This window comes from Neopelma chrysocephalum, unplaced genomic scaffold (assembly GCF_003984885.1).
Source record: "Neopelma chrysocephalum unplaced genomic scaffold, ASM398488v2 Primary Assembly neopelma1_96942, whole genome shotgun sequence".
Lineage (NCBI taxonomy): Eukaryota > Metazoa > Chordata > Aves > Passeriformes > Pipridae > Neopelma > Neopelma chrysocephalum.
In genome coordinates, this window is record NW_020925585.1 from 1,376,744 (window position 1) to 1,396,639 (window position 19,896).

The following is a 19,896-nucleotide window of genomic DNA, read 5'->3' on the forward strand; positions in this document are numbered from 1 at the left end:
TTCACTGTTAAGGTTTGAATTGCTAAAATAAGTGAGGTGTGTTTGGAAAGAAGATTGCACTTGCTTTCAAGGTTGGAATGCTTTCTTCCTCCTTTTTTTGGTTTCAAGGAATTAGCGCAGTCTAGAATGATACTTTTCAGCATCTCTTTAGGAGGTGGTGGTAAATCTAAATCTAGTGCATGTCTTTTTAAGAGACTGGTCTTTTCCTGTAACAAAAAAATTTTTTACCTGAAAATAGTTTTTGTTTGCCATTGCTTATGAAAGCTTGAGGCAGAGACTCTGAGCAGTAGTTCCCACTGTACACCCATATATATACCCATATATATACCCATATACTGAGCAGGAGTTCCCACTGACTGACTTAAAAACACGAAAAGAGGATATTAGCTGATTATTGATATTGTGCGTTGGGTTATCATAGTTCCTGAAAACTTCAAACCTTACAGTTCAAGTAAACTGCTTTTTCAGAGCCCTTTAGGAGGGCAGTGACATGTCTTCAAAATGGTGTAGTAGTTTATTCTAAGTATTTGGGACAAAAATAATTGTGAAAAAATACATTATGGACTTGAAACAGATTTCGCATTTGTGGTGTCTTTATCCTTTTATTTGAACGTATAAACATCCCACAAAAGAAAAAAAGGAAAGAAAAAACTTGACTCAGAAGACCCTGTCTGATAAACTAAGGAGCTGTTGTTTCTGTTGCTCAGGTAACTGGGGCTTAGTAAACTGCACATTAATTCTTTGATGGGAGCAAGACCCCATGTCCCTTGTTAAGAGAGAAATGATCTTTTGCAGAGAAAAGAAGGTGTCTAGGTTTTAATACTGAAGCTTTGAAATAATTAGAGTTGAATATAAAAGCAATGTAGGGAAGGTCATTTACAGAACATTGGAAATCCCAGAACAGTTCTTTCAGGATACTTTATTGAAGACCTGAGCTTATGTAAGTAAAACGAAATGTGCTAGTTTCTTTTGGTAAGCAGAGAAGTTGGCTTCAAAGTCCCCTGGGATTAACATGATATTTGAAGAATTACATGTTCCCAAGCTTATTTTTACATGCTGAAATGTACCAAAACACTAATGAAAATAAAGAACTGTGTTTTGCCATTTCTTTTTTTATTCTTGTAGAAAAAAAAATTGTAGGTGAAGAGCTTATCGTGCTTGCCCTTTCACATGTTTTGTTGAACAAATTGATGTATTTCTTTTGCGTGTCTGGAGTTAGAGGAAGATATCTAAACGTCCTTACAAAAATAAGGCAATTCCTAAAGGCTGCCGTCTAGTAAATGGAATGCAAGTACATATCACCACATTTTGTTCACCTTTACTACAGGGAGTAAAATTATTTAATTGTCCCTCAAAGTTTAACTTTAGTCTTTGGCTGTTATGTAGTTGTCAAGTAGACTTGTTTGACTGTTTGAGAACATTGCCTTCTGGAGGCTTATCAGGACTGTTTCCTGCAGATGACCAGAACAAGCAGTGCTCATGAAGAAGTAGATATGTATGTCAAAAACTGGAAGCTGTTTCTTTTCCCTAAAACAACTTTTTGTGTACATTTATTCATGTAAATTTAATACATACAAACTATTTTTCATCCTTTTTATGGGACCATCTTACAGCATTGAGAGGCTATTAAGTTGTTAATGTACGATCTATTGAGGCAAAACTGTATAATTGAACAAAATTAAACTTATTAAGCCAGTGTCTTGTGTTATTATAATCAGCAGACATGCAGAGTTTTGTGGAATAAAATATTTTCCTCATAGCAGGCAGAATCATAACTTTTAATTAGACACTATGTAGAGAGTGATGTATTTTGTAACTAACAGACTTTTATAACACTGCTGCAGGCAAACTAGTAGCTAAATTTGCATAGTTTTGTGAACGATTAAAATGTTTAAATAAATGCGTTATCATGGATTTACTCATACCACTGAAAGCTGAGTACTAAAGGTTGATAGTTGCACTGATTTGCTTAGGCTCATGTTTACAGTAAAGTGTTTTGTTTGGGAATATCTGTCTTCAATACTTGATCATAAATTTCATATGTACTTCTCATAAACTGTAACTAGGATTGTCTGGAGGCCCAGCTAGTTTTGCTTAGTAATTAATTTTTTGAAGGATAAACACTGTCTTATTTAGAGAGTTCTTTCTCACTTCTTTGGAAAGGATGACAGTGTTCAGCTATGATGAATGCTCTGAAGCATAAAAAGCATATAGTAAATTCCATTTCTTTTTTGCAGAAACTGTTACGTTGGTCTTTATTTTTGGGCATCAACCTTTGGCATCCTGGCAACATTGATTTACTGACAGGGACTTTGACAGGAATTGGAATCACCAGAGTGTTTGAATGAGATGGGTTGAGAAAGAGGACTAAGTTTCTCATGATTGCACATGAGCTCATAGTTCTTATGCCCCAGATGTGAAATTAGGAAACAACACAGGCCAATAAACTCGTAGCTTCTGGAGAAGATTGTGTGAGGAAAGTGATGAGCACCTTGTCCAAACTTTTCCAGAAAATTGACATCCAGCATTATCAGTTATTGCTACTAGCTGTATTAAAAGACTTACCAAGTATGTGCTGCAGTTCTAGTAGTAACAGATTGTGTAATAATACACAATAACCAAATTATCACTGGTGCATTGGAAGATCACAGAATCAGTTAGGTTGGAAAAGACCTTTGAGACTGAGTCCAGCCTATGACCGAACACCGCCATGTCAACTAGACTCTGGCAATAAGTGCCACATACAGTCTTTCTTTAAATACTTCCAAGGATGGTGACTCCACCACCCTGGGCAGCCTGTTCCAATATCTAATCACCTTTTCAGTGAAGAAATTCTTCTTAATGTCCAACCTAAATCTCCCCTGGCTCAGCCTAACCTTCAGACTGTGTTACATATCACAAGAAACTAGGCATATCTTCTAAACAAAAGTTGCCCTAGGAAATTACTTCAAGAATCTTGTGGTAAAGTATCTTTACTTTGCAAAGGGAGATACTCAAGAAGTTAGGGCTTTCATTTAGGTTGTTTGTGTGTTCCTGTGCTTCATTCTAGGAGTGCTGATCTATAAGACCTTGACATGCTAGCATGTCGAACACAGAACTAAGATTTCATTAATGCACGTAAATTATGTTAAAAAAGGCAAGATTTAAACTACAAACTTATTCTGGGGCTTTTCTTTGTTTTGGATTTATAGTTTAGGATGGTGATACTCAGTTTCTGCTAAGCTTGTTACTATTTGGTGGAAGGATTTGGTATTTTTTGTTAAGATCCTAGGATAAAACATTTCTTAATAAGGATACATTCATTGTGGAATAGGTTTTTGGAGAATCTTTTCAAGCTGTTAAGTTGCATATCAATGTCACTTTTTGAGAACTGCAAGACATAACACGTACATGCTTTGGAGAGCCGTGCTATTTTTTAGGTATTCCATTGTGGGTCTGTGCTTTGGTTTGCATTTTGGACCCCAGTCCAGTAGAGCCATGCAAGTTATAATTGGCCCTTTATGCACTAGTGTCACCTGAGGGAGGCTTCATTTTCTTGGTTTCTTAATTGCGAGTCATTTTGGAAAAAACATTCAAACTTTCTATGTGGCTTGGAAACAGTAGGGCTAGTTTGGCTGGTAGTAAGTTAGTATATTAGTTTTTAGGCTTTATTTTAAATGTTGTTTTTGTTTTTAAATCAGGAGCCAATGAAGTCGAGAGCACCACAGCTACATTTGGAATACAGATTCTACAAGCAGCTAGGATCTGGAGGTAAAAAGGAGTGTTACGCATTTTACTGTGATGTAATCCAGGATCAATTTTTGACAGAAGCTTTTGGATTTAGGGTATAAATCTGCTTAATAAAGTGTTCTTAGTTACTTAAAGCAGAAAGAAGCCCCATGAGTGAGTGGATTAATGTATAACTTTTTTCAAGTGTTGTAACACATTTTTGTTCTATTCTTTAAAGTGTGTTTATGGAATCCTGACTAATGAATCTTAACTATCACAGCGTTTGTCTACATATGGGTATACCTTTAACTGAGTAGTCTGAGACTATTCCAGGTGCATTCTCTTTGAATAACACTGCAGATCTCCAAACTGCTGATTACTAATCACATATTTTTATTTAAAGTTGCTGTGATACTTCAATAGCTTCGGACTGGAGTTAGCTTTACTTCACTTTTGTTGATACAGTATATATTGCTGCTTGCTAGTTTTAAACCTCTTAAATACTTCTGTAAAAAGTTTAACTTTAAATGCAGGTTAATATTTGAATTTCTCATTTCGCTCCCCTTGGTGCTTTTATACCCAGAAGTACTCTTATGATGGTCGCCTGAATGATCCAATTGTCACCTTTTGCTTTTATAGGTGAGCAATACCTAAAACTTCTCACGTATTTTTGTGCCTTTCACGAAACTGCATATAATCAGTTAGCAAGATGTGAAGCTTCTTAAACTAGGAAAGTGAGTGCAGATACTCTCTAAATCAGTTATAACCTAGGAAAAAAATCTTATATTTTTTCCTTGAAAATGTTCCTTTAATTCCTAGATAGGTCATGTAGTTAGCTATTTTCCCATTTTTTACTAATATAGAAGTTTATAGTATAGATGGGCTACTAACTGGCTTTTTACATGCATGCTCAGGTGTTTTTTTGTAGCAAAGGCAGCCTGGATTTTGTGACTGATTTTAGTTATGCTTAAACTGGTATAAAATCGTATTTAAGATTAAAAGTCATGTCAGAAAGTCAGGGAATACCACTTTCATTTTGTTGCCTTGAATGTGTGTGCATTATAATGAGTTTTAATACTTTTTAAATACCACTTTCGCTTTTTTACTTAAAATTCAGAATCATATGTTCATTGCTGCATGGGCCTGGATAGTGCTTCTCTAATTTAGTAGCTTTCAACTTTTTTTATGTTCTTTAAAGGCTTTCTGTGGTGAAACCTACCTTCTAATATGTTCAATTGATATAGAAAATTTTTTTTGATGCTGTAAGGATGAATGCTTTGCAACCAGGAATCTTTAGAGACAGCTCTTTGCAAGACATGACATGGTCTATTCCTCTTCATAGATGGAAGATAAAATTGCAGATATCTAGATAAAATGTTGACTCTTAAATGCTTTCTTATTGGAGAATGTCATCAGGATATGATGTCTGGGTGTTCTTTTGTTAGTAGTTATAAATTGTCAGCATAACCTAGACTAGCATTGTGAAATAGCTAATAAGTGGAAAGCTGAGATCTTAAGTACTTAACTAATGAGTAATGGCAACCCCCAAGTTAGGGACTGTACCGAGCTGTGAAAACCAAGGTGTAACTGTCTAAAATTGGAAAGGAGCTGTGTATTGGAGGTAAGAATAAAGCTGTAATTTCTAGTTCAGACTTCAGAAATTAGGCAGTGCTTCTCAGAGGTAGGAACCCTAATGGGAATATTTCTTGGGTAAAAAATGTCTTAGTGAATGTAACTTTGTATACCTTTTTGTTTACTGAATAAAGTAAGATAAAGATAAAGCTGGTGACTTACTGAGCTTCATCAATACTTATAAAGAACCTTGTCTTAGATATCCTCTGTTTTTGCAGTAACCTTCTTTTATTCAAAAGTGAAAGCCTCCCCCAGCACATACAGAACCCTGAAAGCTCCTTTCTGAGCCTTTCTCAGGTACACACTTGAGGCTTCTGGTAAAGGCTCACTGAAAAGAAATATTCTTGTTCCTATCTTCTACTTAGAAGTTAAAAAAAATCGCTGATTCCTTACCTTTCTGCAGCAGTCGCTTTCTCCGTCTTTGCAGGAGTTGGGTCCTCAAGCCCAGGAAGTTACACAGTCTAAGATTCTTCAAGAAAAAAGTTGCAGGATTATGTATTTTCTGTTCTCATGTAAGCTGTAGCAGTTGGTTTTCTGATTTTTCATAATATGCTTGTTTACTATCAAGCATAGATTTAAGAAATTTTGTCACATGAACAGTTGGAAAACACAGTGTTGGAAAACTGTTGGACCAAGTGATAAATTCAGGAAGCAGCTAATCATTCCTAGAACATGAGATATTAAAAAATCTTATGAGGACAGTGTTGCCTTATGGGCAATGCTGTACTTTTGTCAGAGCGAGTAGATTAAAGGAAGTGATCTTCAGTGTGCAAGTTGCAGAAGAGTCTATCATAGGAGGTATAAAAATAGTTGTTACTGCTGGAAGAAATTTCAGGTATAGTAATTGTGAGCAGATGGGAGGTTTCTCTGGTACATAATTACTCACCACACTAGCAGTCACAATTGTCTGAAGCCTTCTGGCTTTTAAGTCCCTAAATTAATCCACATTTGCAGGCTTTCTTAATTACAATGAAGTAATCTTTTCCTTAGCAGTTTTTGTTTATTCACACAACCTTTTTGTAGTTTGGTTGATAGCTTTATAACTATGTGGACTGGGTATTTTGCATTTAATTGTGCAGAACTGTGCTTCCCCTTCTCCTCATGTTTACATGTATTCATGTATGTTAATAGCAAGTGACTACTATAGTTTCAGAAGCAACTGGTGATAAGGGAGTAGTACTCCCTTTATTTCCGACTCTTGTAAGCAGAGCCATTATTTTCTGAATTCTCAGTTTATGCTGCAAACTGACTTGTGCTTAGTGTGAAATAACCTGATGCTTAAGGGATAAAATTCCTGTAGCCCCTGTGAAATCCCACCGTGTTTGGAGGTGGCATGGGGAGGAGGGAGAGGCATTAACATAGCAATGAATAGTTCTGGAAGAAAATGAGGTTATTTTCCTGCAGTATCTCCCTGAAAGCAAATAATGAAACTGTTATTAGGATTGCAAGTTATTTTACCTTCCAACCCTTTTCAACAGAACTCCTTTGTGCTTCCTCTGATCTTATGGACCTCCTTGAAGAGGAGGAAAAAGTAGCATTTTGAAATTGTATGTTTTCTTGGTATTCCCTTGTCTCAAGCCAGTATTTGTCTACTGCAAATCTCTTTATTTATTGTTATAAAATCCCTTTTTCTTTCTTTTCTAGTGACCTTGTGGCTTAGATTTTTTTTTAATATATTTTATTTCTGTGGAAAGAATCTTGTTATTCTCTCTCTTGAATGCCATGAAGATGGAAGACATGCTTGAGTGGAAAAAAATTTGGAGGGATCTTTTATAGTTCTACTCCCTGAGAGAATAAGGGAAAAAATAGACATGAAATACAATAGATATGCAGTTTTTATATACAGGACTTTTAAACTGTATTAATTCTTTGTATTTAATAAAAAGTGCTCTTGACTTGCATGGATAATTATTAACATTTCAATGTATTCCTTTGGGGAGAATCTGGTCATAAAGAAGGTTTACTTTTACTCTTAAATATACTTTTTATTGATGTGCCTATGAATGTGCAGTATCATGTAGGTGTTTTTTAGGAAAAAAAATGTGAAGAATCTTTCTTAAACAGGAAACATTTTATGTACTTTTGGGGTTTTTTTGAAACATTATTAATTATTCATGGAAGTTGACCTAAAACTTATTAAAAATAGTTCTTAACTGAGTGTTTTAATGTGGGATTTTTTTTCAGTTAAAAAAGCCCTTATTGGTGAAAACTTAAAATGCTTTTATTCTTTAACAGCCCGGTATTTACAGTATGGTACAGTTCCCTTTTGCAGAAAGCAGTCAGTAAATTAATCATGTGTTATGTTTTGAAGAGCGTAAAACCTATTCGACTTTTTGTTGTCTAATTTTTCTAACGTGTCTTAATGAAGGAGTCGTTATCATAATGGCTGCGAGTCTTTGCAAGTGAGTGAAGACTCTTTTGTACTTACTCATCTGATAAGTGGAACAAAGGAATGGCAGGAGCTTCTGCTGCTTAAGGTATCTCAGTAGAGCTCCTGTCCCTGTGCTGCTGTTAAAACAGACTTACTATAGTACCTGTCTATATCAACGAGGGGTATCCATTGTTAGATTTTATTCTTTCATTTGAGGCCATTTTTAAGAGAGACAAAGGTCTGTTCAGCTGTTGATTATCCTACCGGTCAAACTGCTGTATTAATATTTCAGAGAAGGCAGATGCTCAGTATTGTAAATCATATTTTATTTTTCTTAACTTTTGTACTTATGTTCTTTTAGCTGAAATCTAGTTAACACTTCCACTCTAAAATCTGTAAAAACTTACAGGATGACTATTGACCAGTAAATGTATAAAATACATATTTGTGTACTACAGAAAAAGGTGTTATACTTCAAAAGGCTATGGCCACTGTGAAGTGAATGCTAAGTATTGCATTCCGTCTGTGAGTCTTTTTGTGATTCGCTACCAACAGGCATGTGATGAATGTGCTCTGCATTGCTATCTAAAAGTATACTTTTCAGTTCTGAGGTTGTGAGAGCCTGTCTTTGGCACAACAGAATCATGATACTTGTACAGCGATAATAAAAAAGTTACTGTTGGGTTAGTGGTTGAAGAAGATTGCAGTGCAGGCATAATGTGATTTTGGAAAGTACAGAAATGTTACTAGATCACTTATGTACATATTGGCTAGTAAGAACAGGTCTGTAGGTAATCCTGAGAAGCTGCAGCCAGGGAAGTACAAAGCATTTGTGCATGGTGGTCAGCTGCTGATGCAGAGCTGTGGAGTCTGCTCCCTTTTGGTAGTCAAGCTCAGTAGAATATTTATTTTAGCTTTTAAAGCATGTCAGGATTTGCCAGACAATTGTGTTTTGGTTTGGGAATGTAGCAACATGACTTTGAAATACTCTGAATTTCTGATTTTGAGAGGGGCAGAGTGCCTTAAGGCTAGAGACTGAATGCTTCTTTGTTATGAGGTACTTTATACGCAACTTTAAATGCTGCTGTTTAGGGTTTTTTCCTTGTTCTTTGTGTTGGAAATGTTTGATGGTTTGAAGGCCAAGAATGAAGTTCAGTACTTCAGTGTTTAGTGCTTTTTCCTCTAGGTAAAGACAAAAACATTCATGGTAACAAAATTGTGATTCTTCATATAATTTCAGTTCAGACCAGTGTTAGGTGGTGTGTATGATACCCAAGTGTGCCGTGATACCTATGCATTTTTTTGTATACCTCTATTCAGGATATAGAATGCGTGAAGCAGATATTGGCACTGAAAGAGAGGCTATCTTTTGTATTCAAGATAATTACAGGTGATTTTTTTTTTACTCTATCACTGGGAGAAGGCAATGGGATTTCAGATTGCTAGTGATACCACCTCTGATTAATCTCCTGGGCCATAGCCACCTTGCCTTTCACTTCAGCCTCTGGATGAAAATGCAGCACAGCTTGATTTCATCAGTGTATCAATATCTGTGTTTTGCTATAACTCTTCCTAGGACAAAATTTTCAGCTTTATGTTTTCTTGTTTTCTTTCTCAGTTGGTAGACTGTAACTTATTTTACTAGATTGATATTCTGCCATATCAGGAGGAAGTATCTCAATAACAAGTCTCCTTTAGTGTAGTGCTAGAAACAAATTGTAGCTTAATTTATACAATTAAAAATAACTTAGCTCATTCTATATTTGCAAAATATTTTGGGATTGGTATCTTGCACACACTGTTATTATAGGATAAGAATTATGGAGGTTATTGAGGGTTTGAAGTGAGTTTGAAAAGACAATTTTTTACAAGTACTCTAATGTGATGTATATACAAATGTATCTGTTTGCAGCACGTAGACCGTTCCCAGTACTTCGTTAAAGTAGAAGTAATTGACTAGAGCTTCCGATTTTAGAATATTATTTAATTTCTAAAGCAAATGTATTATGTTTGTAATGATCAGTAACAATGGAAGTGGAAGATAAAATGTCTTACCTGTGAGCTACAGAGTTAGCAAGTAAGTCAGTTCGGGATAGTCTTAGTTTACATATGAATTACGTTTCATGAGCTCTTATAGGTGTGTCTGAGATGTCTCATTTCACAACCTTTTAATGTATCTTGCTAACTGTCATGCAGTAAAAATGCAAAGTGAATTTTATTAGTAACTTCAGAACTTTGCTTTGAGATACTCCTAGGTAGGTAACTGAGACTTTACTGTTAAATTGAAAGCTGTTTTTAATTTTTTTTGTTGTTGTTTTTTTAGTCCTACTTTGTTACTTTTGTTCTAATTTGACTGAGATTATTATGTAGGGGAATAAACAGTAAGCTGTTAGTTGAAGTTTTTTCAATCTCTGATTAATAAAAATTAATGCAGATGATCTTAAAAAAGAATACTCTATCCTTAATTTAAGAATTTATCTGTAAGAGTACTTAAACTGAATCAAATATTGAATCTCTGGACTGAAGAGGTATCTGTTCATAAGCACTGTTAATCTATGTACTGATGGCTGCTATGGTTTTGTTGTGAGTTTGGGATGAAGCTGACTCCATTTTGAGTTTGTTGCTGCTGATACAACTCCTGTAAAAGGAAGGTTGAGCTGCTCAATTATCAGTGTGAATATGCTAATACTTATGTTTATGTGAACGAAAGATGATGATAATAGCAAATTTATTTTTCAAGTCTAGTCCCACAAGAACTATAAAAAGTGTTTCTGGCAGTTTTTCTTGTTTTATACTAATCCTTTTCTAGCATTTGGCTTAAGGAAATGTAGAGAATTTTCTCAATTTATATTTAAAGTAATTTTTTCCCCTAGAATAAATGCAAGAGATCTGGTAAGAATGACAACTGCATAATAGGTTCACATGATAATATTTCTGAGAAACGGTGATTACTGGTCATAAGAAGCCTGGTTCTATGTAAAAATTTATATTGGTTTTGGATTGTGATATCACACAGAGATTTCAGAGATTAATTGTGGGTTTTTTGTAGCATAAAATAGATAGCTGTAATTGTGAAAGGAGATTTGATGATACAATTCACAGAGCATAGTGGATGTTAGATAAATGGATATTTGATTTAATAAAGATGACAATAAAAATGCATCTGTAATTCTGTTTTAGTAATGTAAATACCTAGTTACAGAAGATTTTTCCTTGAAAATGGTATTACTCTGCTCTCCATTGCTGACAAAATCCTGGCAAGAATACTCCTGAACAGATTAATACCCACTATAGCAGAAAGAATTCTACCTGAAAGTCAGTGTGGTTTCAGAGCCAACAGGAGCACCACAGACATGGTATTTGTTCTCAGACAACTGCAAGAGAAGTGTAGGGAACAGAACCTTTGTTGACTTCACCAAGGCTTTCGATACTGTGAGCAGAAAAGGTCTGTTGCAGATTTTGGAACGTTTAGGATGTCCCCCCAAGTTCCTTTAAATGATCATCTCACTCCATGAGGATCAGCACGGCCAAGTCAGATATGGCAACACACTTTCTGAGCCCTTTCTAATAAAGAATGGTGTGAAACAAGGCTGCGTTCTCGCTCCTACCCTATTCACAGTCTTTTTCAGCATGATGCTCCAAAGGGCCACGGCAGACCTCGAGGATCAGGATGGTATCTACATTCGATATCGTACTGATGGAAGCCTATTCAACTTAAGGCGACTGAAGGCCCACACCAAGACCCTAAACCATCTTGTCCGGGAGCTGCTTTATGCTGATGACGCCGCCCTTGTCGCCCACACAGAAGCAGCCCTGCAGCGTTTAACATCCTGCTTTGCAAATGCTGCTGAGCTCTTTGGGCTGGAAGTCAGGTTAAAGAAGACAGAAGTTCTCCATCAACCTGCACCTCAGGAAATCCTCCATCATCCCCACATCACCATCGACCAATCAGAGCTCAAATCAGTCCAGCAGTTTAATTACCTAGGCAGCCTCATCTGCTCAGATGGTAAGATTGACGGAGAGATAGACAACAGGTTAGCGAAGGCATATAGTGCTTTTGGAAAACTCCATAAAAGAGTATGGCATAATAAACACCTGAAGAAAAGTACCAGGATCAGTGTTTACAGAGCCATTGGGCTGTCTACTCTCTTATATGGTTCCGAATCATGGGTCATCTACCGCCACCACCTGCGTCTCCTAGAACGCTTCCATCAACGCTGCCTCCGTACAATCCTAAACATCCACTGGTCAGATTATGTGACCAATACATCTGTTCTTGAACAGGCAGCAATCACAAGTATTGAGGCCATGCTACTGAGAACACAGCTGCGATGGGCAGGGCACGTCTCCAGGATGAAGGACCACCGCCTCCCTAAGATCCTGCTTTATGGTGAACTTGCCACTGGCTGCCGCAAGAGAGGAGCCCCGAAGAAAAGATACAAGGACTCCCTGAAACAACATCTCAGCCTCGGGCATATTGACCACCATAACTGGTCTACTCTGGCCTCCAATCGGGAGGCCTGGAGACACACCATCTATAATGCTGCTGATGCTTTTGAGAAAGCACGCAGGATCACCCTTGAGGAGAAAAGACAATGCAGAAAGAATCGAGCCTTGCAGAATATACCATCTAAGGAGTCTTTCTGCTGTGCCTTTTGCAACCGGACATGCCTTTCTCATATTGGCCTTTTTAGCCACCAACGCGCTTGCAAGAAACATGGGTAGAGCCCTTCCCAAATCTTCGTTTGTGAAGCCTAGCCATGAGTGACTATTTCTTATTTATGCAAACATATTCTTATTTTTGCAAATAAGAGATGTGGTCTCAGTTTTTTGGTGATGAATTCATGTTGCTGATACAGTGTCTCATTCCATGTTTAGGGTTTTATGGTTCATAGATGATCATGGTTTCAGGAGCATTACAGTGCTAGATTTCGAAACATTATATGGCCCTTCTATGTATGCTGCTTTGGTTCAAGTCAAAACGCATATATGGCACTACCCTGGATTTTATAATCGCTTCCTTTGAGAGGATTCAGACCAGGTTTTGTAGACTAAGTAGAGAATACTTGTGTTTGTGGCATTTTGTTGAATTGCATCCTTGACAGAGTACCAGTATGGATGTGCCATGAAAGGTAACTGTTACTGCAAATCTTCCCCCTACCTAAGGTCTTTTGTTTGTGTCCAGTGAACTGTCACATGGGAAGATTAAAAATACAGATATAAGGCAGTGGTGTATAGGAAGCTGAATACAGAACACCTTGTTCTGCAAGAGCAGTCTTGTGTATTTTACTGGCATTTATGAATCTGATTTAGCAAACAGTCTAAGCAATAAGATACAATGCAGATCACATCAGTGTATTTCTTGACTGGCTTAGAGAAAACTCTAATTACTCTAGTAATGTTTTCTTTAATGTTTTTATCCTTTCATCATTATAGGGAAAGTCAGATCTGTCAGCTTTAAAAACTTTCTGGACAGCATGTACATAAACATGGGCAATATAATCCATAAATCCACCTAACTGGGCACACATAATTGCAGTAAGCCAAAAATGAATAAACAAACAGGTACACTACTGTCACCATCTCTGCATTCCCACTTATCTGCCAGGATTTCTCCTATGTATACTGTGATACAACCATCTGACCGAGTGAGAGCTCCAGTGTCAATCCATGCATTTAATATTAGCAAAGTTTAGTTTCTTAGTTTTAGATAAAAAGTAAATACAAAATCATCTCTCTATTTCCCTCCCTTCCCCCCTCCCCCCCAGCACCCCAGTGGATAGTAATGCACTTTTAGGGCGTTTGGTCTCTTATTTTGGAGACCAGTGTTGTATAGCGGCAATGTTTTAGGTGGCTAATTAAATTTAACTTTTCTAGAAAAAGAAATTGGAAACCAGGTGATATTCAAACAGTTAATTTCAAAGTCACGACTTTCTTGATTTTTGCCATGAGGTTAAAATGGGATTCAAAGTCATATTGGTTTAAAATGGATTTACAATTTTATGACAGAGCAGTCGCATAAAGTATTGTAAATGGCTTTAGTAAATTGAGACCATTCAAATGAAAATGTTTTACTTGTGATCAAGTGTAAATATCTAGGGATAAGCAAATGTGACACATATCTGAAAATAAGAATGCTATATTAAGATTTTTAAATCTAGAAAGGAAGTGGATGTTTAAGTGGTAAGGTAATTTAGTGGGAGTATGTGAATCTATTTTTTTGACCACAAGTAATTTTCTTCTTTGGTGGAAGAGTTGGAAGTTACTTGTAACTTTTAGTGACATTTGTGTGATAATGATTGAGTTCTGTACATAATTGGGAAGGGGTACTTCTTTTTATAAAGGTTATTTGAGAATGGGGCAGAAGATGTGTCAAGGTAATAGAAAGGATTGAATGATAATCAGTTATTGAGCAAGAAATTTAAGAAAAATGACTTTTATTTCACAACAAGACGACTGGGATGTGTCTTAAAAGTTTTGAGTAGTTCCTTGTTGTGGAAGGAAAGTGGTTGAAGCCAGACTAGTTCAGAATAGAAATAAAATACATCCTCTTAATTGATAATACATATTGGAATATCCTGTCAACAAAATAGGAAATTCTTAATTTTCTAAAAATCAGAATTTCTTTGTTTTTCTAACTTAACCAATATCTCTTAAAGATTTATACAGAAGAGATTATTTATCTCTCTATAGTGGGGAAAAAGCCTCATTCTATTTATTAGTATCATGTTACTTTCTGACTTATCTTCTGGAGATCTAGAGACATGAAGAGATAATACAAGTAGTAGAATGATATTAGCTTATTGTTTTTAAGCAAAAGCAGTAAGACTGTTTTGATTAAGAACCAAAACCCCTAACTTCTAGTACTTTGAACTGTTAATATGAAATTATTTTATTAACATGGGTAATTTTAGACAGAATGCTCCATATGTGCCTTGCAGAAGTTATAACGTGTTAAACACAATTTTGGACTGTTCTGGAGTTTTTGCCTAGTCAGAAGATCAAGTCTTTTAGGTATCTATCTGGTAATTAGGGATGATGTTTTTAAAAAATGAAGAACACTATCTTGTACCATATTCTAATACAGTATGAGGTATGCAATATGGTCTATGCTCCTTCATTAATAGCAATAAACTACTCCTGTGGAGTTTCTCTGAAATGGGTATAATTATGCATGTTAAGTATATTAGTATAGAGATGGGTATGATTACACATATTTAAAATAAATTGAAGGTCTGGTCTTCAGAACACTGAACAGTTAAACTGGATTTTTAGGGGTTCTCCTTTCATTATTCTCACTTGTGGGAAAGAGATTAGTGAAAATGCTCATAAAAACATGTCATTCATTTGATTTTAGTTTTGCTAAAACGGTAATTTATTTTTTTAAATTTTTTTTTCCCAAAGCTGTAGTGGAAACAATTGTAAATCTGTGCCCTCAGTGTAAGTGGCACTGTAGTAAGGCATGAAAAACCAAAGGTCTAGAAAAACACCCAGAGTTAGGGATGTTTTAATTTTTAAACTCACATTTGACCTACAGAGAATGAAGGTGAAATCCAGTGTTTCATTAAGGTATTCTAAAAATAGGTTTAGTACTTTTGTATAGTACAATAATTGTAACAGTGGATACTGTAGGAAAGCTCACATGAAAGGAAGAATGCATGTTCAGAGTATTGAATATTTCAAATAAGTGAGGCACAGAGGATATGTACTGAAGAGCAAAAAAAATCTGGAATACCTAGGTTCCTTATATAAACAAAATTTATTTTGCTGAATGAGTAAGATGTCCTGTGCATATGAAAAAGTGCAAGATGAATAGAAGCAATGATACCAAGTTATTTTTAATTAAATAGTCACACAATGCATATGTACAAAAAGGTGTAAGTAAAATTGGATCATAAGGCTTTAACTGTTGATATTTTCAAACTTCTGGATTGCCTGCCTCTAATTAATGAACTGTCTGGTTCATTAATCTCTTTTGGGTTTTTAAATTATTTCTGCAGACAATAAGGTGGGTTTATTACTAAATGTAGGTTTGTCATAGCCTTATTTTAAAAAGTTTAATTTAAATGTGTGGTGGTTTTTTTTGTTGTTGTTGTTTTTTGGGGTTTTTTTTGTTTTGTTTTGTTTTGGTTTTTTTTTCCCTTTTTTTTGTAAAAGAGCCTCTCTTCATAGCTTTTTAAAATCTGGTTCAATTTACTGTTACAAAACCTAACAGAGAGGTTCTAATTTTTATTTTTTATAAAATCTTTATATCTTTCACAAGTCAAATATGTAACAGTCACAAAATATTTAATGAAAATGATACCATCTTCATTATTCCTGTTGTATCTTTTACCTGTAGTTTTTATGAGGTTTTATTTTTGCTTTTATGTAAAAAATGTATTTTTAACTTCACAACAACTTGAAATTGAGTAGGAATTTTATTGGTATGTTCATTAATCTTATTTAACACCTTGTAATTGCTTTGTATTTTCGTTTTACAGATGGAATACCTCAGGTTTATTATTTTGGCCCATGTGGCAAATATAATGCTATGGTGCTAGAACTACTTGGACCTAGTCTGGAAGATTTGTTTGACTTGTGTGGTAGGACATTTTCTCTTAAAACCGTTCTTATGATAGCCATACAGTTGGTAAGTAGAATAGATGTTAATTTGAGTGTTCACTAGAATAACTAAATTAGTCTGCAATGGATTAAATGCTTATTTCACTTAAGTGATTTGCAGTTCTCGTGTTTTAAATTGATGTCAGTGATCTTTGAAGAGCATGTGATACAGTTTTAGTAGGAAAACTGTCTTATGTTACTTCCATTTACTTCGTTCCAGTTTTTCAAGAGTCATTGCACCAATATAATTACATTACATCCTCTGAGTTCTCACAAGTCACAACCTGAAATAATGAATTTTAATTTGACATACTCTTTTAAAAAGAAAACTTTAATTAAATATAAATGATTTTAGCGCACAAAAGCAGTTGGATTATGGGACTCCTAAACAGCATAAATATTTTTCCCAGGCATTCTTGTAAGCAAGAAAGCAAGCAAACAAATGAAAGATTCCTCAAATGCTCCCAGAAATTATAGCACAAAATTATTCAATGAAGAATTATTGTCTTTTTTGAAGATTTCCTTATTTGGTTTTAACCTAAGAGTGGGTGGAAGTGGAAAGAAAGACAATTAAATCTATGCATGTTTACCTTGATGATACAATGAGTTTTAAATAAGTCCTTATGAAATATTAATGAACTTCCCTGAATATTCCCTGAATATTACTCATGAAGGGTAAAAATAGCTGTTTAAAACACAACTGTAATTGTATAACAGACCTCCAACTACAGACATATAGGGATATTGAGCTTATTTACAGACAAAATGACCAGTCTTTTTTTAAAATGCTCAAGTTATCACAGATTCAAAGATCAGTTTTATTTAATACTTCCTGTTCCTTCATGAATACAGAAATTTTGATAGAAAGCGATCCAACTGGAATGTAATTATATGCATAGTGATGAACTTTCAATGCTTCTATTGTTTATACCTCTAATGTGTAATAGATCTACATGAAACTTTGCTGCTCACTGCTTGATGACGGTTTGTGGTTTTACTTCTAATGTGCACAAAACGTAGTTGTACCACCTGTTTTTAAAGAAGAAAACTTCTGTTAAATACATGATTCATGACTAATGTCCAGTGTGAAGGTTTCCAACACACCAACTGATGTATCTGCTTAGGGAAAGTGTACAATTTTTATTGATCTTAGCTGGGAGATATCTTGTTAAGAACAGTATCCCTTTGGTTTTAAGATGGGGGTGATTTCTTCTAAATATGAACTCAATGTAAGATATGTAGCTTCTAACACATTGTAATGTGATAACCTGAAGCTTAAACTAAACTTTCTGGTTTCGTTGTTTGTTTTTTTTTTTCCTTTTTCTTTTATTAAAGATTTCTCGTATGGAGTATGTCCATTCAAAGAACTTGATATACAGAGATGTAAAACCTGAGAACTTCCTAATAGGACGACCTGGAAACAAAACCCAGCAAATTATTCACATTATAGATTTTGGTTTAGCAAAGGAGTATGTAGATCCAGAAACAAAGAAGCACATACCATATCGAGAACACAAGAGCCTTACAGGAACAGCTAGATACATGAGTATAAATACACACTTAGGAAAAGGTATGTGTGCTTTTTAAGTGCAGAAACAAGAATTGATCAACAACTGTGATTTGTCATAAACCATCTTGTTTTGTAGTTGTAATTTTTCTCATTCTCTAGTCATTAAGAACTACAAGTTTTGTGTACTGTGCAAATATAGTGTGTCCTTATGGAAATACTGTTTATGGGAATAATATTTTCTGCATCTCTAATCAGCATGGTGTTGTTTTGGGAATTGTTATCTTTGTTAGATATATATAAAAGAAAGATTGGGTGTATCTTTTTGTATTATAACATCTTCACATTTAGAAGTATACCATGGCAGAGTGAAGTGTCCAGGAAGCAGATATACTTATTAAAGATAGTAAAGTGAATAGATTGCAACAACATAGGTTTTCAATGCTATCTTGCTAGTTTTCTGTTGTCTTTGAAATGCATCATAAAGTAATAGAGTAGCTTATATATGATACTGATTTCTTGATTATTTTTTTTAGTGCTTACAATGTTAATAAGGATTTAAAGGTTATGCTAACGAGCTAATGAAAGGACAGAATATGTATAAAGATGAAAGTTGTTATTACTGAATGAATAAATTTACCTGGAAAAAGGTATAAGCACTCAGATCTTTCTTTATTCCAGTTATAAAGAGGTTTTCTAGTGAAAACAGGTTTGACCCCTTTGAATTTGTGTACACTGGTTGTTTATCGCTAATTAGGTTGCTCTTTGAATTGGTCATAAAAATGTTGCACAATACATACAGCTCAACTGTAAGTGGGACTGTTAATATGGCAAATGAGAAACCATTCACACTTTGCAGACAGCAATAAGATGCTTTATCAATAAAGCACAACCATAGAATCATTTAGGTTGGAAAATACCCTTAAGATCATTTAGTCCACTATTAACCCAGGACTGCCAAGTCCATCACTAAGCCACATCCCTAAGCACCACATCTACAGATCTTTTAAAATATCTCACAGAATGGTGACTCAACCACTTCCCTGGGTTCCAGTGCTTGAGAACCCTGTTGGTGAAGAAGATTTTCCCAGTCTAAACTTTGCTGTGGCACAACGTGAGGTTGTTTTCTCTTGTCCTGTCGCTTGTTACTTTGGAGAAGAGGCTAACCTCCTTTCAGATAGTTGTAGAGGTCTCCCCTGAGCCTTTTTTTTCTCCAGGGTAAACAACCTCAGCTTCCTCAGCCACTCCTCAAAAGACTTGTGCTCCAGACCCTTCACTAGCTTCATTGCTCTGTTTTGGACATGCTCCAACACCTCAAATGTAGGATTTGAGCTTCCTAGACTTAGCTTTTGGAGCTCAGTCTCCTCAGATAAAGGAAGCATTCACTGTATTTTTCAGGCATGAAAGCTGATGTCAGCTTAGGGTGACTTAAATTTTTGACACTAGGCTCTCATCTCCATTAGACAGGATAGACTTTTGAATAATATAAAATTTTCAACAATGGTGCAATGACTTTTAAAATCAAATAAGCTTTTTATTCCTTCTTAAATAAGATCCCCTTATCTCATTTAAGAAAATAAACACGAACACTAAACTGGTAATTACTTGAAAAACACAACTGAATTTTGTTTACATGTCTGATATTAACACAGTAACATAGTAAATGACATTTTCTCCTTCAAGGGTGACTTTTCCACTCCTTAAGTAGAGTCTTGATCTCTGGTTAGATGTGTTTATTGTTGTTTAATCATAGAATGGTCTGGGTTGGAAAGGATCATCTAGTTCAAACTCCCCTTCCGTGGGCAGAAACACTTTGCACTAGACCAGGTTGTTCAAAGCCCCATCCAACCTGGCCTTGATCACTTCCAGGTATGGGGCATCCACAGCTTCTCTGGGCAAACTGTTCCAGTGTCTTAATGCCCACACAGTAAAGAATTTATTCCTAAGATCTAATCTAAACCTGCTCTCTTTCAGTATGAAGCCACTACCTGTTGTCCTTGTAAAAAGTCCCTCTCCACCTTTCATGGAGGCCCCCTTTGGGTACTGGAAGGTGCTGTAATGTGCTCTCTGGGAC

At 35.5% G+C, this 19,896-nt stretch overlaps 1 protein-coding gene across 10 annotated transcripts in view; it reads left to right on the plus strand.

The window, feature by feature from the left end:
- CSNK1G3 (casein kinase 1 gamma 3) overlaps nt 1–19,896 on the plus strand; it is a 75,066-nt gene that overhangs the window by 33,205 nt on the left and 21,965 nt on the right. For 9 of the 10 annotated variants that reach the window (XM_027670859.1, XM_027670866.1, XM_027670857.1 and 6 more), the window contains 3 exons: nt 3,681–3,750; nt 16,195–16,343; nt 17,651–17,885. In XM_027670859.1, the coding sequence (XP_027526660.1) occupies nt 3,681–3,750; nt 16,195–16,343; nt 17,651–17,885 (454 nt within the window). Of the gene's footprint in view, nt 1–3,680; nt 3,751–4,291; nt 4,348–16,194; nt 16,344–17,650; nt 17,886–19,896 lie in introns of all 10 variants that reach the window. The other variant, XM_027670867.1, reaches the window with a different exon arrangement.